The sequence below is a fragment of the Lontra canadensis genome, unplaced genomic scaffold (genome assembly GCF_010015895.1).
Source record: "Lontra canadensis isolate GAN:19392208 unplaced genomic scaffold, GSC_riverotter_1.0 scaffold16, whole genome shotgun sequence".
Classification (NCBI taxonomy): Eukaryota; Metazoa; Chordata; class Mammalia; order Carnivora; family Mustelidae; genus Lontra; species Lontra canadensis.
The window spans coordinates 2,282,412-2,300,541 of record NW_022631010.1 but is presented as its reverse complement, the minus strand read 5'-3'; the positions used below and the strand labels follow the sequence as shown (position 1 = coordinate 2,300,541).

The 18,130-nt window shown below is 42.5% G+C and overlaps 1 protein-coding gene across 1 annotated transcript in view; it reads right to left on the bottom strand.

The window, feature by feature from the left end:
- Window positions 1-16,976, bottom strand: part of CDK5RAP1 (CDK5 regulatory subunit associated protein 1) — a 31,361-nt gene extending 14,385 nt beyond the window's left edge. The window contains 10 exon segments of the mRNA XM_032858883.1: window positions 892-947; window positions 2,066-2,163; window positions 5,093-5,323; window positions 8,428-8,548; window positions 9,324-9,534; window positions 11,896-11,996; window positions 12,935-12,969; window positions 13,469-13,572; window positions 16,719-16,824; window positions 16,827-16,976. Coding sequence (XP_032714774.1) covers window positions 892-947; window positions 2,066-2,163; window positions 5,093-5,323; window positions 8,428-8,548; window positions 9,324-9,534; window positions 11,896-11,996; window positions 12,935-12,969; window positions 13,469-13,572; window positions 16,719-16,824; window positions 16,827-16,871 — 1,108 coding nt within the window. The 5' untranslated portion in view covers window positions 16,872-16,976.
- Window positions 16,977-18,130: the final 1,154 nt, after the last annotated feature.

Sequence of the window (18,130 nt, the reverse complement as noted above, 5' to 3'; positions counted from 1 at the left end):
GAGGTACTATCAACTCTATTTTACATATATATATGTATATATATACATATATATATGTTTGTTTTTTTAAAGTAAACTCTATGCCATAAATGGGGCCTGATCTCACAACCCTGAAATCAAGGGTCCCATGCTCTACTAAACCAGCTAAGTGCCCCTTACTAACTCTTATTTTATAGATGAGGAAACTGCAGCCCAGAAAACCTCCACACTATCCTGCCCCTCCAAAATGAAACGATGCATAATTCAAGTTACAATAATAAGTAATTTGGAAACAAATGTAGACACTGTCAACCAAATCTAAATTAAAAAGACTACAAAGTTAGGTCCTGGGATCAAGCCCCGCATTGGGCTCAGCAGGAAGCCTGTTTCCCCCTCTCCCACTCCCTCTGCTTGTGTTCCCTCTCTCACTATGTCTCTCTCTGTCAAATAAATAAACAAAATCTTAAAAAAAAAAAAAAAAAAAAAAAGACTACAAAGTAATTTTATTAGGAGAAAAGGGAAAGAGAAAAAGGAGTAAGAGTTCAGATAATAGGAAAGGAATTACCTCTAAAAATGTGTACATTTTTAAAGATACCAATTGTCCCCAAATTAGAACTAATTTAGACCAAACTACCTTTGCCAGCTAACAAGAAAGATCAAGGTCTGCTCATATGTCCAGAAACATGAAGAATATAGAAATCTCTTTCACCTTGAGTTCACAAACTGATCCATACTTTTGTGCACATCTAACAAGACCAACACATTAAAAAACCAGAGAGGAGTAAAATGAGAGGAAGAGAAAAATGAAGAGGAGCAAAAGCAGCATGAAGGGTGTCATAAGGCAGCGTCAAAACAAAAACGCTGTGGCCACTGGTAGAGTGATGTGCTCGACAGAATATTTCTTAAACGTACCTGGGATAGATTCTCTGATATGATGAATTAGCTCCATGTAAGCTTCTCTTGAATATCTGCAATAAAGAACAAGAAGAAAAGGCTTAGATGAACCAATCTTCTTTAAAGGAATGCTACAAAAAGATAACGTTACGAATCACCACATATAACCACTTCTCAACCACATAGGACAGTACAAAAGTAGGTTAAAGTACACAAGAGTCCTTTTGATACAAATCCTGTAGTATAACCTAATCTATAGCCCACAAATCTTTAATTCAAGAGATACATTATTTTAAAAGGCCTTTTTAAAAAATAAGTAGAGGGTACCTGAGTGGTGCAATAGGTTAAGCAACAGACTCTTGGTTTCAGCTCAGGTCCTGATCTGTGTCATGAGATTAAGCCCTATGTCAGGCTCCATGCTCAAGGAGTGTGCTTGAGATTCTCTCTCCCTCTCCCTCTGCCCCTCCCACTCATCCTCTCTCTCTCAAATAAATAAATCTTAAAAAAACAAAAAAGTAAATAGTCTTTTTTTATTTAGTGAGGACAGATTAAACACTTTAGAGGATCTCTAAAACTGCCCTAAAATAGTGGAAAACAAGACAAGGCACTAGTTCCATACGGGTTGCCATTTGTCACCTCACCCTTTCAGTCTTACCTCTGCAATATATATTAGTCCCAAAGTAAGTGAACAGAGATATGTTTAAATTCCAAGACTTAAAAGGCTTTAATGTTAAAAGCTACAGGATTCCAATTTCAAAAGGAATGTACCACACAGTTCATGCTTAATAAAAAATGTGCTGGGGGGCCTGGATGGCTTAGTCAGTTGAGCATCTGACTGTTTTTGGCTCAGGTTGTGATCTCAGGATTATGAAATCAAGCCCTCTGTTGGGCTCTGCACTCAGCACAGAGTCTACTTAAGACTCTCTTTTCCCTCCATGTGTGCCCTCTCTATATAAAATAAATATAAATCTTAAAAAGAAATACTAAACAAATGACATGAGTGATTCAGTCCTTAGTCTATATTTCTGGAGTAAACAGAAGCAAGTTATTATGTCCATGAGTTTATCAATAGAACAGATAATTATTGAGCAGTTACTATGTGCCACACACTATACTAGGTCCTTAGACATGGTGTGGTCCTTAAGAAAACATGGAAAGGTGCAGGATGCCCCATCCCCAAGTTAAGTCTGACCCCCTCCGCATAGCCTCCAATACACGGCTGCTTCCACTCTGGGCTGGTAGGTGAATCTGTTTACAGATGTTGTCTCTCTCATCAATCAGCTGTAGAACCTGATCAGATAGAACACAGTAAAGGCCATCAAAGTCTCACCAAAGTATCCTGCAGAAAAGAATACCACTCCCACTGTTTCTCTACCAAGGTTAATTTTCAAGTAATTAATAGGCCAATTAAACCAAACACATGAATTACCCAAATCCTTTACTTTTACTCAAGCCATGTTATCTGTCCCAGACATTTCACCTGATGGCATTTCTGCTTTCAAAAAGCAAAGCAAGCAAGCAGAGATCAAATTCAAGCCATGGGGTGACAGAGACAAGAAAAGAAAAATGGTATTTGTTTCATCTAACTTCCAAACTAATTAACCACTTTAAAAGACACCATCAAGGGATGCTTGGGTGGCTCAGTTGTTAAGCGTCTGCCTTCGGTTCGGGTCATGATCCCAAGACCCTGGGACTGAGCCCCACATCTAGCTCCCTGCTCAGTAGGGTAGGAATCCTGTTTCTCCCTCTCCCTCTAACCCTCCCCTGCTCGAGCTCTCTTTCTCAAATAAATAAAATCTTTAAAAAAATTAAAATTAAGATAAAAAAATAAAAGACCATCAAGAAGGGGCGCCTGGGTGGCTCAGCGGGTTAAGCCTCTGCCTTTGGCTCTGGTCATGATCTCAGGGTCCTGGGATCGAGCCCCGCATCAGGCTCTCTGCTCAGCGGGAGCCTTCTTCCTGCCCCCCCCCACCTGCCTCTCTGCCTACTTGTCATATCTCTCTCTCTCTCTCTCTGTGTCAAATAAATAAATAAAATCTTAAAAAAAAAAAAAAAAGACCATCAAGAAACTGAAAGTAGGGGCACCTGGGTGGCTCACATGGTTGAGCGGCTGCCTTTGGCTCGGGTCATGATCCCACAGCCCTGGAATCGAGCCCCACATCGGGCTCCTTGCTTGGCTCCTGGCTCTACCTGCCTGCCACTCCCCCTGCTTGTGCTTTCTCTCTCTCTTTCTCTTTCTCTGTGTCAAATAAATAAATAAAAATCTTTAAAGAAAGAAAAGAAAAGACAAAAAGGGGGCGCCTGGGTGGCTCAGTGGGTTAAAGCCTCTGCCTTCGGCTCAGGTCATGATCCCAGGGTCCTGGGATCAAGCCCCGCATTGGGCTCTCTGCTCAGCGGGGAGCTTCTTCCTCCTCTCTCCTCTCTCTGCCTGCCTCTCTGCCTACTTGTGATCTCTGTCTGTCAAATAAATAAAATCTTTGGGGGGGAAAAAAAAAAGAAACTGGAACTAGGTGTGGCACCTGGCTGGCCCAGTAGGTGGAGCATGCAAACTCTTGATCTCATGGTTGTGTTCGAGCCCCACACTGGGTGTGGAGATCACTGAAAAAGAAAATCCTTAAGGGGCACCTGGGTGGGGGCACCTGGGTGGCTCAGTGGGTTAAAGCCTCTGCCTTCGGCTTGAGTCATGATTCCGGGGTCCTGGGATCGAGCCCCAAATTGGGATCTCTGCTCAGTGGAGAGCCTGCTTCCTCCTCTCTCTCTGCCTGCCTCTCTGCCTACTTGTGATCTCTGTCTGTCAAATAAATAAATAAATCGTTTTAAAAAAGCGGGGGGAGGGCACCTGGGTGGTTCAGTCAGTTAAGTGTCCAACTCTTAATTTCAGCTCAGGTCATGATCTCAGGGTCCTGGAGTCGAGCCCTGTGTCAGATTCTGCACTCTTCAAAGAGTCTGCTTAAGAGTCTCTCTCTCCTTCTCCCACCATTCCTCCCTCACTTGCACACTCAAAAATAAATAAAGCTTTTTTTTCTCCCAAGATTTTATTTATTTATTTGACAGAGAAAGAAAGACCACAAGTAGGCAGAGAGGCAGACAGAGCGGGAGGGGGAAGCAGGCCCCCTACTGAGCAGGAAGCCTCATGCAGGGCTCGATCCCAAGACCCTGAGATCATGATCTGAGCCGAAGGCAGAGGCTTAACCCACTGAGCCACCCAGGTGCCCCTAAAATAAATAAATCTTTAAAAAATAAAATCTTTAAAGAAACTAAAACTAAGAACAAATATTTGAAAAAATATATTGACAAAGGATTTGTCATGAATACATGAATACATGAAGAACACTTACAGCTCAATAAAAAGACAATCCAGAGGCGAAAAGGTTGGGGTGGGGCCAAAAGAGATTTCACCAAAACAAAACAAAACAAAAAAACTAAAAAAAAAAAAAAAAAAAAAGGTTTCACATGTGGGCTATACACTCCATGCATTGCTAAGGCACTTTGATAAGTGCCTTACATTATACCTTTAATTTTTTTAAACATTATACCTATTTCCCAAAAACCCAAAGCAGGAGGTTATTATTAATCCCATTTTACAGATGAAGATGACAACCCGACCCTGATGAACTTGAAGATAAAATTTTTTAAATATATCAATCCCATATCTGCCCACCTTAGTGGACTTTAAATCTTTGGTGAAATTAAAGGGCAATACAGCAATACACAAGATGCTCTGAGCAAGACTCAAGGACTGCTGCCTCCCACTTAAGAATGCCACCTAGGGTCACCTGGGTGGCTCAGTGGGTTAAGCCTCTGCTTTTGGCTCAGGTCATGATCTCACGGTCCTGGGATCGAGCCCTGCATCAGGGTCTCTGCTCAGCAGGAAGCCTACTCCACCCACCCACCCCCGCCTGCCTCTCTGCCTACTTGTAATCTCTCTCTGTCAAATAAATAAATAAAAGTCTTAAAAAAATTTAAAAGGGGTGCCTGGGTGGCTCAATGGGTTAAAGCCTCTGCCTTCAGCTCGGGTCGTGATCCCGGGGTCCTGGGATTGAGCCCCACATCAGGCTCTCTGCTCCTCAGGGAGCCTGCTTCCCCCCTCTCTCTCTGACTGCCTCTCTGCCTACTTGTGATCTCTGTCAAATAAATACATAAAATCTTTAAAAAAAAATTTTTTTTTTATAAAAAGGATACTGATAACAGCTTGGCACAGTTCTCTGTCGATACTCACCTCATCAGGAAAGTCTTTGGGGTGGGGAGAGGTAAAACGGATCCTCATTTCAGGATCTACTCTGGAGACCTGATCCAGAAGGTGAGCAAAACGAAGGCCCCCTTGCTTGGGTTTATAGTTGGTAGAAAAGCCACGGCTGAGGTTAGTAGACACAGCATTGTTGAATTGGACCTCTGAACTGTCCCGAAAACTATTAACATTCTGACCAAGAAGTGTCACTTCTTTCAGCCCCTAAAAAAGGAAAAATAAATACATCGGAAGCAAATTAAAACTTTTTTCGTAGTTTCATTGAAATTAGCTGACCCTACCAAGAGCCATCCATAAATGTATTCTATTCTGTCTTTAACCCAATAATTTCACATTTGGCATCTTGTCTGAAGAACTCAACTTCAGAATTTCTAAAATCTTAAATAAAAATTAGCTTCAAAGCATTTTTTAGAGTAGCAAAAACCTGGACACAAACTCAAAGTTCAATAATAATGGTTAATTTGTAACACAATAAATCAAATTCTGACAGCATTCTGCCAGTTGAATATTATATAATCACTGCCTATGAAATACTCTTCCCAAAATATTTAGCCTAATTTGAATCAAGCTTTTACACCTAACTTCCAATGTGTACCAGAATTCAGAGGAATATTTTAAATGACAACATGAAGAAGCATCAGACAAATCCAGCAATATCTGATCTCTTCAAAAACTTAATGTATCATTTAAAGCAAACAACAAAAAACTGAAAGGGTTGTTTTAAATTAAGAGGGACTGAAGAGGGACGCCTGGGTGGCTTAGTCGTTAAGCCTCTGCCTTTGGCTCAGGTCATGATCTCAGGGTCCTAGGACTGAGTCCCACATTGGGCTCCCTGCGCAGTGGGAAGCCTGCTTCTCCCCTCCCACTCCCCCTACTTGTGTACCCTCTCTTGCTGTTTGTCAAATAAATAAATAAAATCTTTAAAAAAAAAAAAAAAAGAGGGATTGAAGAAATATAAAAACCAAATAAAATGATTGGATCTTGGTTTAAAAATTTAAAAAAAAATGGTATTTTTACACAGAGGTACCTGGTTAGTTCAGACAGTAAAGCATCTGCCTTTGAATCAGGTCATGATCCTGGAGTCCCAGGATTGAGCCCCATGTCAGTCTCTATGCTCAGCGGAGAGTCTGCTTCTCCTCCTCCCTCTGCTCTTCCCCATTTGTGTTCTCTCTCTCTCTCTCTCAAATAAATAAATAAAATCTTAAAAAAAAAAAAAAAGGTATTTTGGACAATTAAGAAATTTTGAGGAGCCCCTAGCTGACTCAGCTGGGTAGAGCTTTGGACCCTTGGGTTGTGAATTCGAGCCCCACGGTGGGTGTAAAGATTACTTAAAAATAAATAAACTTAAAACAAAAAAAAAGAAAGAAATTTGGGAGCACCTGGTAGCTCAGTTGGTTAAGCGTCTGCCTTCGACTTGGGTCATGAGCCCCACATTGGGCTCCCTGCTCAGGGGGAGTCTGCCTCTCCCTCTGCCTACTGCTCCCCTTGCTTGTGCTCCCTCTCTAATAATAAAGTATTTTTTTAAAAATAAAAAATAATAGTATACAGAACGTCTCTATCCTGATGAGTAGTTCTGGTACTGTGGGGGAGTTGGAAGGGGAGAGGAGACGACTTGAGACCAGGAAGCACGTGGAAAGGAGGGGTAGGGAGAAGACCTCACAGTGCCTGTGAGCAGCCAGGGAGCAAAGCAGGGAACTGAGAATTGGGGAACGGGAGATGAGAAGAGAGCAGTGCTAGAGTGTAAGAACAGAGACAAACTGCTGACTGAAAAATGGAGCAGGAGCTGGCTCCCACAGTTCTTGAGCAAGCAAGGAAGGAAAGAGGGAGACTCTAGTGGAGGAAAAGCTCCATATTCCCAACTACATCCTCCTCTTCAGCGCTAGAAGATCCAGGCCTAGAGTTAGCGGCGACCAGCCCCCAACAGGAAGAAAATAGCAATTATCTCCCCTCCGGCCTCTGCTGGGATTCACTAACCTCATCTATTCTCTGTCCCTCAACTAGCAAGCTGGCTCTGTGATAAAATGAGGAAGATATCTGGGAAGTTTCCCTAGAATGGACAAATAAATCATTCTCTGAAAATTTACTATATGCCAGGTAGTTTAAAAACATTTAGGGGCAGGGCACCTGCGTGGTTCAGTCAGTTGAGGGGCCAACTCCTGATTCTGGCTCAGGTCATGATCACAGGGTCCTGAGATCAAGCCCTGAGGTGGGCTCCACGCTCAGTGGGGAGTCTGCTTGAGATTCTCTCCCCTCCCCTCTCCCTCTACCCCTTTCCTTTCTCTCAAATAAACAAATCTTAAAAAAAAAAAAAAAAATTACGGCACCTTGGTGGCTCAGTCAATTGAGTATTGATTCTTGGTCTCAGCTCAGGTCATAATCTCAGGATTATGAGATTGAGCCCACATCAGGCTCCACACTTAGCGCCGAGTTTGCTTATGATTCTCTTTCTCCCTCTCCCTATGCTCCTCCCCCTCCTCATGCATTCTTTCTCTAAAAATAAATAAATCTTAAAAAAAAAAAAATGGGCACCTGGCTGACTCAGTTGGTAGAGCATGTGACTCTTGATCTCAGGGTTGTGAGTTCAAGCCCCAGGCTGGGTGTGGAGATTTCTTACAAAAGAAAGAAAGAGAGAAAGAGAGAAAGGGAGAGAGGAAGGAAGGAAAGAAAGGAGAGGAAGGAAAGAAAAGAAAAAAAAGAAAGACATTTAAACTACAACAATCTTCCCAAAAACCCAGCAAGAAAGTTACTATTTTATCTTCTTTTCATAGACTGGGAAACTGTGTTTCAAAGATAATAGCTGAGTGACCAAGGCACCAAACCAGAGAATGGTACAGCCAGAATTCGTACTCAATCATCTCTTTTTTTTTTTTTTTTTTTTTAAGATTTTATTTATTTGACAGACAGAGATCACAAGTAGGCAGAGAAGCAGGCAGAGAGAGAGAGGAGGAAGCAGGCTCTCCACGGAGCAGAGAGCCCGATGCGGGGCTCGATCCCAGGATCCCGGGATCATGACCTGAGGTGAAGGCAGAGGTTTTAACCCACTGAGCCACCCAGGCGCCCCTCAATCATCTGATTCTAAACTCATGCTCTCTCCATTCCACTGTGCTGCCTCCTAAACAAACTTCACATGGATCTGCCCATAATTCATAAGCAGCAAATCAAAGACATGCACCCAGGTATTTCTTTCCGGCCAGGTATGGGTTCTAAACCTACACGGCTTAGAGACAGAACAGGTAGCAAATCGAGAAAGGTTGTTCTCATCCCCCTAAAAACACGTTTACAAGACAAAAGCCTAGAGAGCTTTTCACCTGCTCTGAAAGCTTCCTCACTTCCTCTAGAATGGAAGCAACAGGCCGACTCCTCTCCCGGCCACGTGTGAAAGGAACAATGCAGTAGCTGCACATGTTGTCACATCCTCGCATGATAGACCTGGGGAGAAAAGCACCAAAACTTCATAACAGGAATAGGATGCCTTGCTCCACCCAAGGAGCAAGTCATAGCTCCCTTGGCCTTATCCTTTGACTCTGAATCCTCTGGGCACCATACTCACACTGGACCAATCTGAGACATATTTTAAGGCAAACATTTTTTGTCTTTAAAAACTAGGGGCTCCTGGGTGGCTCAGTCGTTAAGTGTCTGCCTTTGGCTCAGGCCACGATCCCAGAGTCCTGGGATCCCCTGCCCTTAACATTATTTTAAAAGTGAGAAAGGAGGGGTGTCTGGGTGGCTCAGTGGGTTAAAGCCTCTGCCTTAGGCTCAGGTCATGGTCTCAGGGCCCTAGGATCGAGCCCTGCATCGGGCTCTCTGCTCAGCAGGGAGCCTGCTTCCCCCTCTCTCTCTGCCTGCCTCTCTGCCTACTTGTGATCTCTCTGTCAAATAAATAATAAAATCTTTAAAAATAATAATAATAATTAAATAAATAAATGTGAGAAAGGAGGAGTGCCTGAATGGCACAGTCTTTTGGGCATCCAATTCTTGGTTTTGGCTCAGGTCATGATTTAAGGGTTGTGAGATTGAGCCCCTTGTTGGGCTCTGCAGAGAGTCTGCTTGGGACTCTCTCCCTTTGTCCCTCCTCACCTCCAGGCTCCACCCACCCCCAGCTCATGCACCTGAGCACTCACTCTCTCTACACCCCCTCTCAAAAAGAAAGAAATAAAAGTGAGAAAGGAGAAGTTCACTCCTTGTCTCTTGCACGATATCTCACACGAAGGCTGAAGTAGCACTGGGGCTTGTCTGGACTGGCATGACATCGGCATAGGTCTCATCCAGAGAGAGCAGCACATTGGCAGCTTGTTGGCCTGAATCAGCAACAGCCAGCAGACGAGGAAGGTCCCGATAGGCATCTGGACCGGCCAAAATATCCACCATTTTCTCCCTGTTGAGAATCTCCTCCTTCAATCTCTCAGCCATGCAGCCTGGGAAGGAAAAGAAAATGAGCACCTATTCCCAAATTCATCTGGTCCCACGACTACTTCTCTGTACACATTACCTCCAGCTAGGATCAGAGCCAAGGGCACAGAAACTTCTCTGAGAGTTGAGCATCATCGCTCCTCAAATTTACCCAATACTTCCATAGCACTAGAACCTGCATCTTCCTATACAAGAAAACCACAGGAAGCAAGCAACTAAAGAAATTCAATTAAATGCCCAGAAAAAAATCAGCCATCGCCCAAAGACATTTCTAGACATGAACGTTTTTTCAACTGAAATTTACTTCAAACTCCAAACAAAAATTTTTTATTCAGGAACCTATTAAAAAAAAAAACAAACTTAGATACAACTGTACTTATATCCTTTATCCCTTTTCTTACCCATAATACTTGCTAAGACCTTTAAGAAATGAATTAACCATCTATGCTGCTATCTTCTGTATCCTAAAAAACCACTGTTTATCAGTAAGGCTATAGAATTTCAAAACATAGGTGCACCTGGGTGGCTCAGTCAGTTAAGCATCTTGACTTTGGCTCAGGTCATGATCTCAGCATTCTAGCATCAAGCCCCACGCTCAGGAGAAAGTCTGCTTCTCCCTCTCCTCCTTGACCACTCATGCTCTCTCTCAAATAAATAAATAAAATCTTTAAAGAGAAGAGAAGAGTTCAAATGGTAAATTTTATGCTATATGTATTTTACCATAATAATAAAACAAAGTATTGGGGGTATTTCTTAAATTCCTAACAAAGATAGGGCCAGGGGCTTCTATAATGAAGAAACTGATAGGAAACATTCAGCTAATCCTTCCAACCTCCTATATCACTTAGTACATTAATCTGTGTAATGGGATATGCTCCAACCATGTTTGGACCCTTCATCAAGAGAAATTAATTTAATTATTCCAAAATGAACAGTCTGTTTTAAAATTAAATACATTAACAAAATTCTGGGACCAAAAGGGCATAGAATATTCATTTTTGAAATATGCTTCCCAGCTATCTAGATCAGAGCTGTCCAAAAGAACTAAGATGACGGAAACGTTCTTTATCTGTGCTGTCCAAACTGGTAGCCACTAGTCAAGTGTGGCTACTTAGCAGTCAATATGTGGTTAGTGAGAATGAAGAAGGGAATTTTTAATATTATTTCATTTTACTTAAATTTATTTTTTTAAAGATTTTATTTATTTAGGGACGCCTGGGTGGCTCAGTGGGTTAAGTCGCTGCCTTCGGCTCAGGTCATGGTCCCAGGGTCCTGGGATCGAGTCCCGCATTGGGCTCCTTGCTCAGCAGGGAGCCTGCCTCTCTCCGCCTCTGCCTGCCTCTCTGCCTGCTTGTGTGCTTTCTCTCTCTCTCTTTCTGACAAATAAATAAATAAAATCTTAAAAAAAAAAAAAAAAAGATTTTATTTGAGAGAAACAAAGAGAGTGAGAGAGAGAGAGAGAGCGCGCGCGCGCACACGCATCACCGGGGTGAGGGGCAGAGGGAGGAGTAGACTCCCTGCTGAGCAGAGAGCCCAATGGGGCTCAATCCCAGGACTCCGGGATCATGACCTGAGGCAAAGGCAGATGCTTAACCAACTGAGTCACCCAGGCGCCCCTTAAATTTATTTTTTAAGATTTGTTTTTTGGGGGTTTTTTTTGTTTTTTTTTTTTAAAGATTTTATTTATTTATTTGACAGACAGACGTCACAAGTAGGCAGAGAGGCTGGCAGAGAGGGGGAAGCAGGCTCCCTGCTTAGCAGAGAGCCCCATGTGGGGCTGAATCCCAGGACCCTGAGATCATGACCTGAGCCAAAGGCAGAGGCTTAACCCAGTGAGCCACCCAGGCGCCCTTTTTTTTTTTTTTTTTTAATATAAAGTAATCCCTACACCCAACATGAGACTGGAATTCACAATCCCAGGATCAAGAGTTGCATGCTCCACCAACTGAGCCAGTCAGGGGCCCCTAACTTTAGTTAAACTTAAGTAACCACATGTAACTAGTGGCTACCACACTGGTCAGTGCAGATGTAGATCTTCACCTGGTCATACATCAGGAGTCAAGATGAAAGGTGCCTTTGCTGTAAATTCATGCTGTTCTTTCAAACTCCAAACTCTCTCCTATCCATAACTCTATGCTGCCATAAGCCACATTAGAGTCTAGGAAGGACAGACCACTTTCTGAGTACCTATTACTTCAAGGCACTATGAAAAGCCCTTTTATGAGCTTCATTTCATTTAATCCTATAGCCTCTGCAATCAAATACAAGAGTTACATGAGGTGTACAACAATCCTTCAAACACTGGGAATCCAGCCTCTAAGGGTTTCCCAAGTGTGAAAACACAAAATCTGCAAATTACTGGATACCTAGAATCCCAATCCTCAGAGGTACTCGAGAGCGGAGCCGTTTTGTCTTCAGGGCTTTAAGCTGATGTAAACGATTCCAGATGGTCTGCTCAGCCTTCTCCCTGCAAAGATCAAGAGGTAGAACTCAACCTGAAAAAAACTACAGCACAAGCTAAAAGAGTACAATAATGTTAATAAAATAAAAACAAACTTCAACCCTTTAAATGAATGTCTATCTTTTAGGTTAAGGGAAGATAGGCAGGGAGCCAACTGAGGAAGCACCACTTCCTTCCAGCTTCTCCAAACCTGACAAGCCCAAACTCAGAAACAATGTACTTCACAAAGCCTCACAGTTTGTCCACCCTTTAACTGCCCTATCACTTTAACTACACTTTTCCCTGTAGTTAGCAACTTCTCTTTTTTTGTTTGACTTTTTACATAGTGCTTTCTGCCAGATGTTAGAGCTATTTGTGTATCTGCCTTAGTTCCTATATCAAACCAAGCTCCTTAAAGCCAGGCTCCACAGAAGAAGGGTTCATTTCTGAATCTCCTAAAGCCATGTAGGTCAGTGTCTTACAGCAGAAACACTTATATTAACACTAAGGAAACATTAACATTAACATTAATGCCTTGTACACAGAAACAAAGCAGGAAATAGTATGTTCACTTCTGATGGATGCCACCATCTCTACACCAACTGCACCCGAACCTTTACAATGTGAATTACATCACGAATATGTGCCATTACCTGCAAGAGAAACCTTAGGAAAAGTTGGGTGCCTCAGCAAACTCTCGGTTTCCTCATCTATAACACCGGTAATAATAACACCTATCTCATAGGGCTGTTGTGAGAATTAAATTAGTTAGTGCATGTACAGTGCTCAGCACAGGACCTGATACACAGTACATGCTCAGCAAACGTCAACTTTGTTCTATCATTGCTATCTCCACTGCTGTAAAATCACAAGTCCACTGACTGATTGCCACAGGTCTGCCGGCCTGGCACTGTTAACTCCGGCGTAAAATATATTCACTCTCTAGATAAAGAACAAATTCTCACCTGATAGAACATGTGACAAGGAGGATCACATCAGCCTGAGTGGAAAGCAATGAAAAAAAGGGAAAATTATGATCTTTGAAATCTGCCTTGTAGAATCACTATCCATTTATCTTTTTCTTTATCACTGTGGTAAAACATACATAGCATAAAATTTACCATTTTAACCATTTTTAAGTGTACAATTCAGTAGCATTAAGTACATTCACACTGTTGTACAACCATGACCACTATTAAGCTCCAGAACCATTTCATGTTCCCTAACTAAAACTCTGTACCCATTAAACACTAACTCCCCATTCCCCCTCCACCTCCCAGCCCATTGTGAACTTAGTTCCTTGCCTAAAAGTGAGCACCACCATAAAAGTTTCAAAAATAACTGGAACAAAAATACACCTTAGTTCCATGCTATGCGTTTTACTCAAGGGAACTCACTCTCACCAGGCCATACCTTATTTCTGAAGCTACATCTGAAAACTGGCACAAATGCAGTCTCACCCAGGCCCAGAAAACAATGAAAGCAGAAAATGCATGTACCTCTTGGAGGTTCCTGGTCCGCAAGTAGCCACTCTTCTGTAAGACAGACCAGGCTATCTCTGTGTCATTCACGTTCATCTGGCAGCCATAGGTCTCCAGGTAGACTGCAACGAGAGGGGGATTCCACAATAGGTAAACTAAAAGGGACCACATGTCTCAAAAGGTCTCCTTCCCAAATGCCCCAGAAACATTTGAGGCAACTGGTCATCCACTAAATCCCGCTGCCTCGATTCTAAGACAACATTAAGTTCCAGGTCTTCCCCCAAATTAATGACAGCCTTTCAGAACACAAGAAATACCACATTACGGGGCGCCTGGGTGGCTCAGTGGGTTAAAGCCTCTGCCTTCAGCTCAGGTCATGATCTCAGGGTCCTGTGATCGAGCCCCACATCGGGCTCTCTGCTCAGCAGGGAGCCTGCTTCCCTCTCTCTCTCTCTGCCTGCCTCTCTGCCTACTTGTGATCTCTATCAAATAAATAAATAAAATAAAATAAAATAAAGAAATACTACATTACATACATACATAATTACAGGCCATATCATTTAAAATACAGGAGAAATATGCACCTAGAGTCAAAGCAATGTGGTTATAAAAACAATTAGAAAAGGGAGGACTAGGGCGCCTGGGTGGCTCAGTGGATTAAAGCCTCTGCCTTCAGCTCAGGTCATGATCCCAGGGTCCTGGGATCCAGCCCCACATCGGGCTCTCTGCTCAGCAGGAAGCCTGCTTCCTCCTCTCTCTCTGCCTGCCTCTCTGCCTACTTGTGATCTCTCTCTGTCAAATAAATAAATAAAATCTTAAAAAAAAAAAAAAAAAAAGGGAGGACTAGCTAATAGTGCTGAGTATCAACTTGGGGGAAAAATTTAAATCCATACATTACACCCCTCCTTCTCACAATGAAGTTCTCCAACCTCTGAAGGGAGCAGCAATGGCCAGAGGGCACACAAAGCCAGAAAATAAAAATGAGGTAACTTCCTACAGTAACTTCAAACAAACATATTGAAACGAAAGCAAGCACTGGGGCGGCTAGCTGGCTCAGCTGATAGAGCATGCAACTCTTGATTTCCAGGTTTTAAGGTCAAGCCCCACGTTGGGTGCAGAGATTACTTAAAAATAAAATCTTAAAAAAAAAAAGAAAGAAAGAAAGCATGGCTGTATTATGATGTAAAACACATTTGCATCAAGTTTTAAGAACATCAACTTCATACTCTGGCAAGTCCTTTGAAATTATATTCCTACATCAATTCCTGCCCCCACCCAGTACCTTTTAGTCAACAGACCCAAATAAAGTCCAAATGAAGTTAAAAGTTCATGACAAAAAAATCATATGAAAACCAACATAGAACAGCAGTAACTTATAGAATAAAGAAACAAACAACAGGGTTTTATTAAACCTTCCTTGGCTCACTTTCCTGGTCTTTAAAAAAAAAAAAAAAAATTACGTCAGAACTGAGGGGAACAACAAATTTATTTACATATATGTAAAGGACTACAAATATCTAGCAGGAGGGGCGCCTGGGTGGCTCAGTGGGTTAAGCCTCTGCTTTCAGCTCAGGTCATGATCTCAGGGTCCTGGGATCAAGCCCTGCATCAGGCTCTCTGCTCAGCAGGGAGCCTGCTTCCGCCTCTCTCTCTGCCTGCCTCTCTGCCTACTTGTGATCTCTCCCTCTGTCAAATAAATAAATAAAATCTTAAAAAAAAAAAAAAAGATATCTAGCAGGAGTCACAAGATGTACATACTCCTTGATTTACTAGTTTAATTCCTAGATATCTGTCCTAGAAAAAAATTTAATAGGACATAGACATACATTTATATGTATATACGTTCATGTACATATGAAAATACATATTATAGCATTACTTATATAAAACTTTTTAAACAACTTACATAGAACTTTTGAAACAATGTCCAACTATAGAGGACAGGTACATCATAGTACAGCACAACATAACATTTTATACCAGTTTCTAAAAATTTAATTACAAAGGAGCAGCTGGGTGGCTCAGTTGGTTAAGCAACCCAACTCGATTTTGGCTCAGGTCATGATGTCGGGGTCATAAGATGGAGCTCTGCATGGGGCTCCGCAGTCAGTGGGGAGTCTGCTTATGGATTCTCTCCCTCTACCACTCCATGCTCACATGTCCATGCATACACTCTCCAATAAATATATAAATAAATCTTTAAAAAAAAAAAAGAAAGAAAGAAAAGAGGGACACCTGGGTAGCTCAGTCGGTTAAGTGTCCACTTTTCATTTGGAGTCCTGGGATGGAGCCTGGGATTGAGCTCCACATCAGCTCAGGAAATCTGCTTCTCCCTCTCCCTTTGCCCTTCTCCCTCCCTCCACTTGTGTTCTCTGCTCTCTCTCTCAAATAAATAAATGAAATAGTTTTGAGTGAATTTCTACAGCACCAACTGTGAAAGCTTTCTTATGACTTAAGATGATCTAAAAAGCGGGGCGCCTGGGTGGCTCAGTGGGTCAAGCCTCTGCCTTCAGCTCAGGGTCCTGCGATTGGGCCCCGCGTCAGGCTCTCTACACGGCAGGGCGCTTGCTTCCCCCTCTCTCTCTGCCTGCCTCTCTGCCTATGTGTGATCTCTATCTGTTGAACAAATAAATAAAAATCTTAAAAAAAAAAAAAAAAAAGATGATCTAAAAATCAGAACAGAGTAATTATAGGGTTTCCAAAAGTAACCAAACAGAAGACTCCCCAGGACTTCCACCCACCCTAGCTACAAGGACCAAAAGTTTGAGTTTCTTTCTTTTTTTTTTTTTTAAGATTTATTTATTTGAGAAAGTGCACAAGCATGCACAAGCAGGGGAAGGGGCAGAGGCAGAGGGAGAGGGAGAGGGAGAAGCAGACTGCCCCACTGAGCACAGAATCTGACACAGAGCTTGATCCTAGGACCCTGGGATCATGAACTGAGCCAAAGTCAGAAAACCGACTGAGCCATCCAGGCACCCCAAAAATTTTTTTAAATATTTTTAAGTAATCTCTACAGTCGACATGGGGCTTGAACACACAACACTGAGGTCAAGAGTTGCACACTCCACCAACTGAGCCAGCCAGGCGCCCACAAGTTTCTTAATATTGTTACTTGATGAAGTCTGACAATTCCAGAACCTAGCAGCCTTCCCACCCTATTAACCCTCCAAAGCCAGGTCTGCAATAAAAGAATAATTAAGAATTAGGCTGTGGGTACTAGAAAGGAGCAAAGCAGGAAGTCTGAAGAGAGAAGAAAAGTAAAACCAACCTTTTCTTTGCTTCCCGAAAAGTTCATCCACTGTGAGATAGGGGGGAGGGTCCTCCATGTCTGGTTTCTCTTGAGGAGCTGACGTTCTTCTTAAAAAATGCTGAAAAGTCGGCCCACTGGCAAGCCTGGAGCTGAAATCCTTCCGCAGTCCATCTTCCTGCTGCTTCTCTACACTGGGACATGCAGTGCTGGGAACACTACTACATGCCCTGCAGGTCCTGAGCAGCAGCCAGGACACGGAAGCCAAGGGCCCCCACCTCTGTGTCTGCAGGACACACTGCAAAGGATGCATGGCACTAAATCAAAGTCCAAAGTCTACAAAAGAATAACAGGTACCACCAACATTTATTGAACACTTCATACAGGGCAATGCTATAAGCACATCCAGTGTATTAATACATTTAATACCCAAAAACCCAAGAAGAAGAAGGTATTCTTAATACCATCCCTATTTTATTAGGAAAAAAAAAAAAAAAAACTGGGACAACTTGCCTAAGATCAGACAAAGGAGTGCCAAAGGTAAGATACAAATCCAGGCAGTTTTCAAAACAAAGGGGGTGGTAGAGATGAGATGAGATGGTGTGACAAAATAACAAAGAAGCACCTTGTACCAGGAATAGTTTCAAGGGCATTAAATCTTCACAGCAAACCTCAGCAAGATAGACACAGGTGGTACTATTACCCCCATTCAGAGATAGGGAAATAGACACAGAGAAGCTGTGAGCTTACCTAAGCTCCCACCTAAGCAACAGAGCCAGGACTCAAATGAAGGTCTATATGACCACAAAGACCATGCTCCTAGCCACCTAGCTATGTTGCCTCCCATTACTATGAAATCCACTTACTATCTGAGGGGATCTTTCTTTGAGTTCCTTCAAATGGGACGTATCTAACATGGGAAACCAGATGTCTGCTCAGTGAATCCTACCCTCCAAGAATCTCGACTTACTGCCTTCAAATGTTGTACCCAGGCCCCCTCACACATAGCTGGGGAGAAGAAAATAGCACAACCTTTACAGAGGCCAATTTGCCACTTTCCATCAAAATGACACGCACACCCCTCTGACCAAGCAGTTCCATTCCTAGATATTTATCGCACAGATAGAGTCTTACATGTATAAAATGACCCATGTGTAAGGATATTCAGTGCAGCAGTGTTTCTAACAGGAAAGGAATGGAAAAGACCTAATGTCATCAGAAGGGGACTATTTAAGTAAGTCATGGTACATCCATGCAATGGGATAAAATGCAACTGTTAGAAAGTAAGGCTGTATCCATACATGACAAAAACAAGGAAGCAAAACGCTCAATAGTGTCTGTAGTATGCTATACTTTAACCTGCAGGGGAAGGAGCACAGGAATATTAAGGTACATACTTGTCCATGGGTGCGTAAGAAACAGTCACTGCCTCC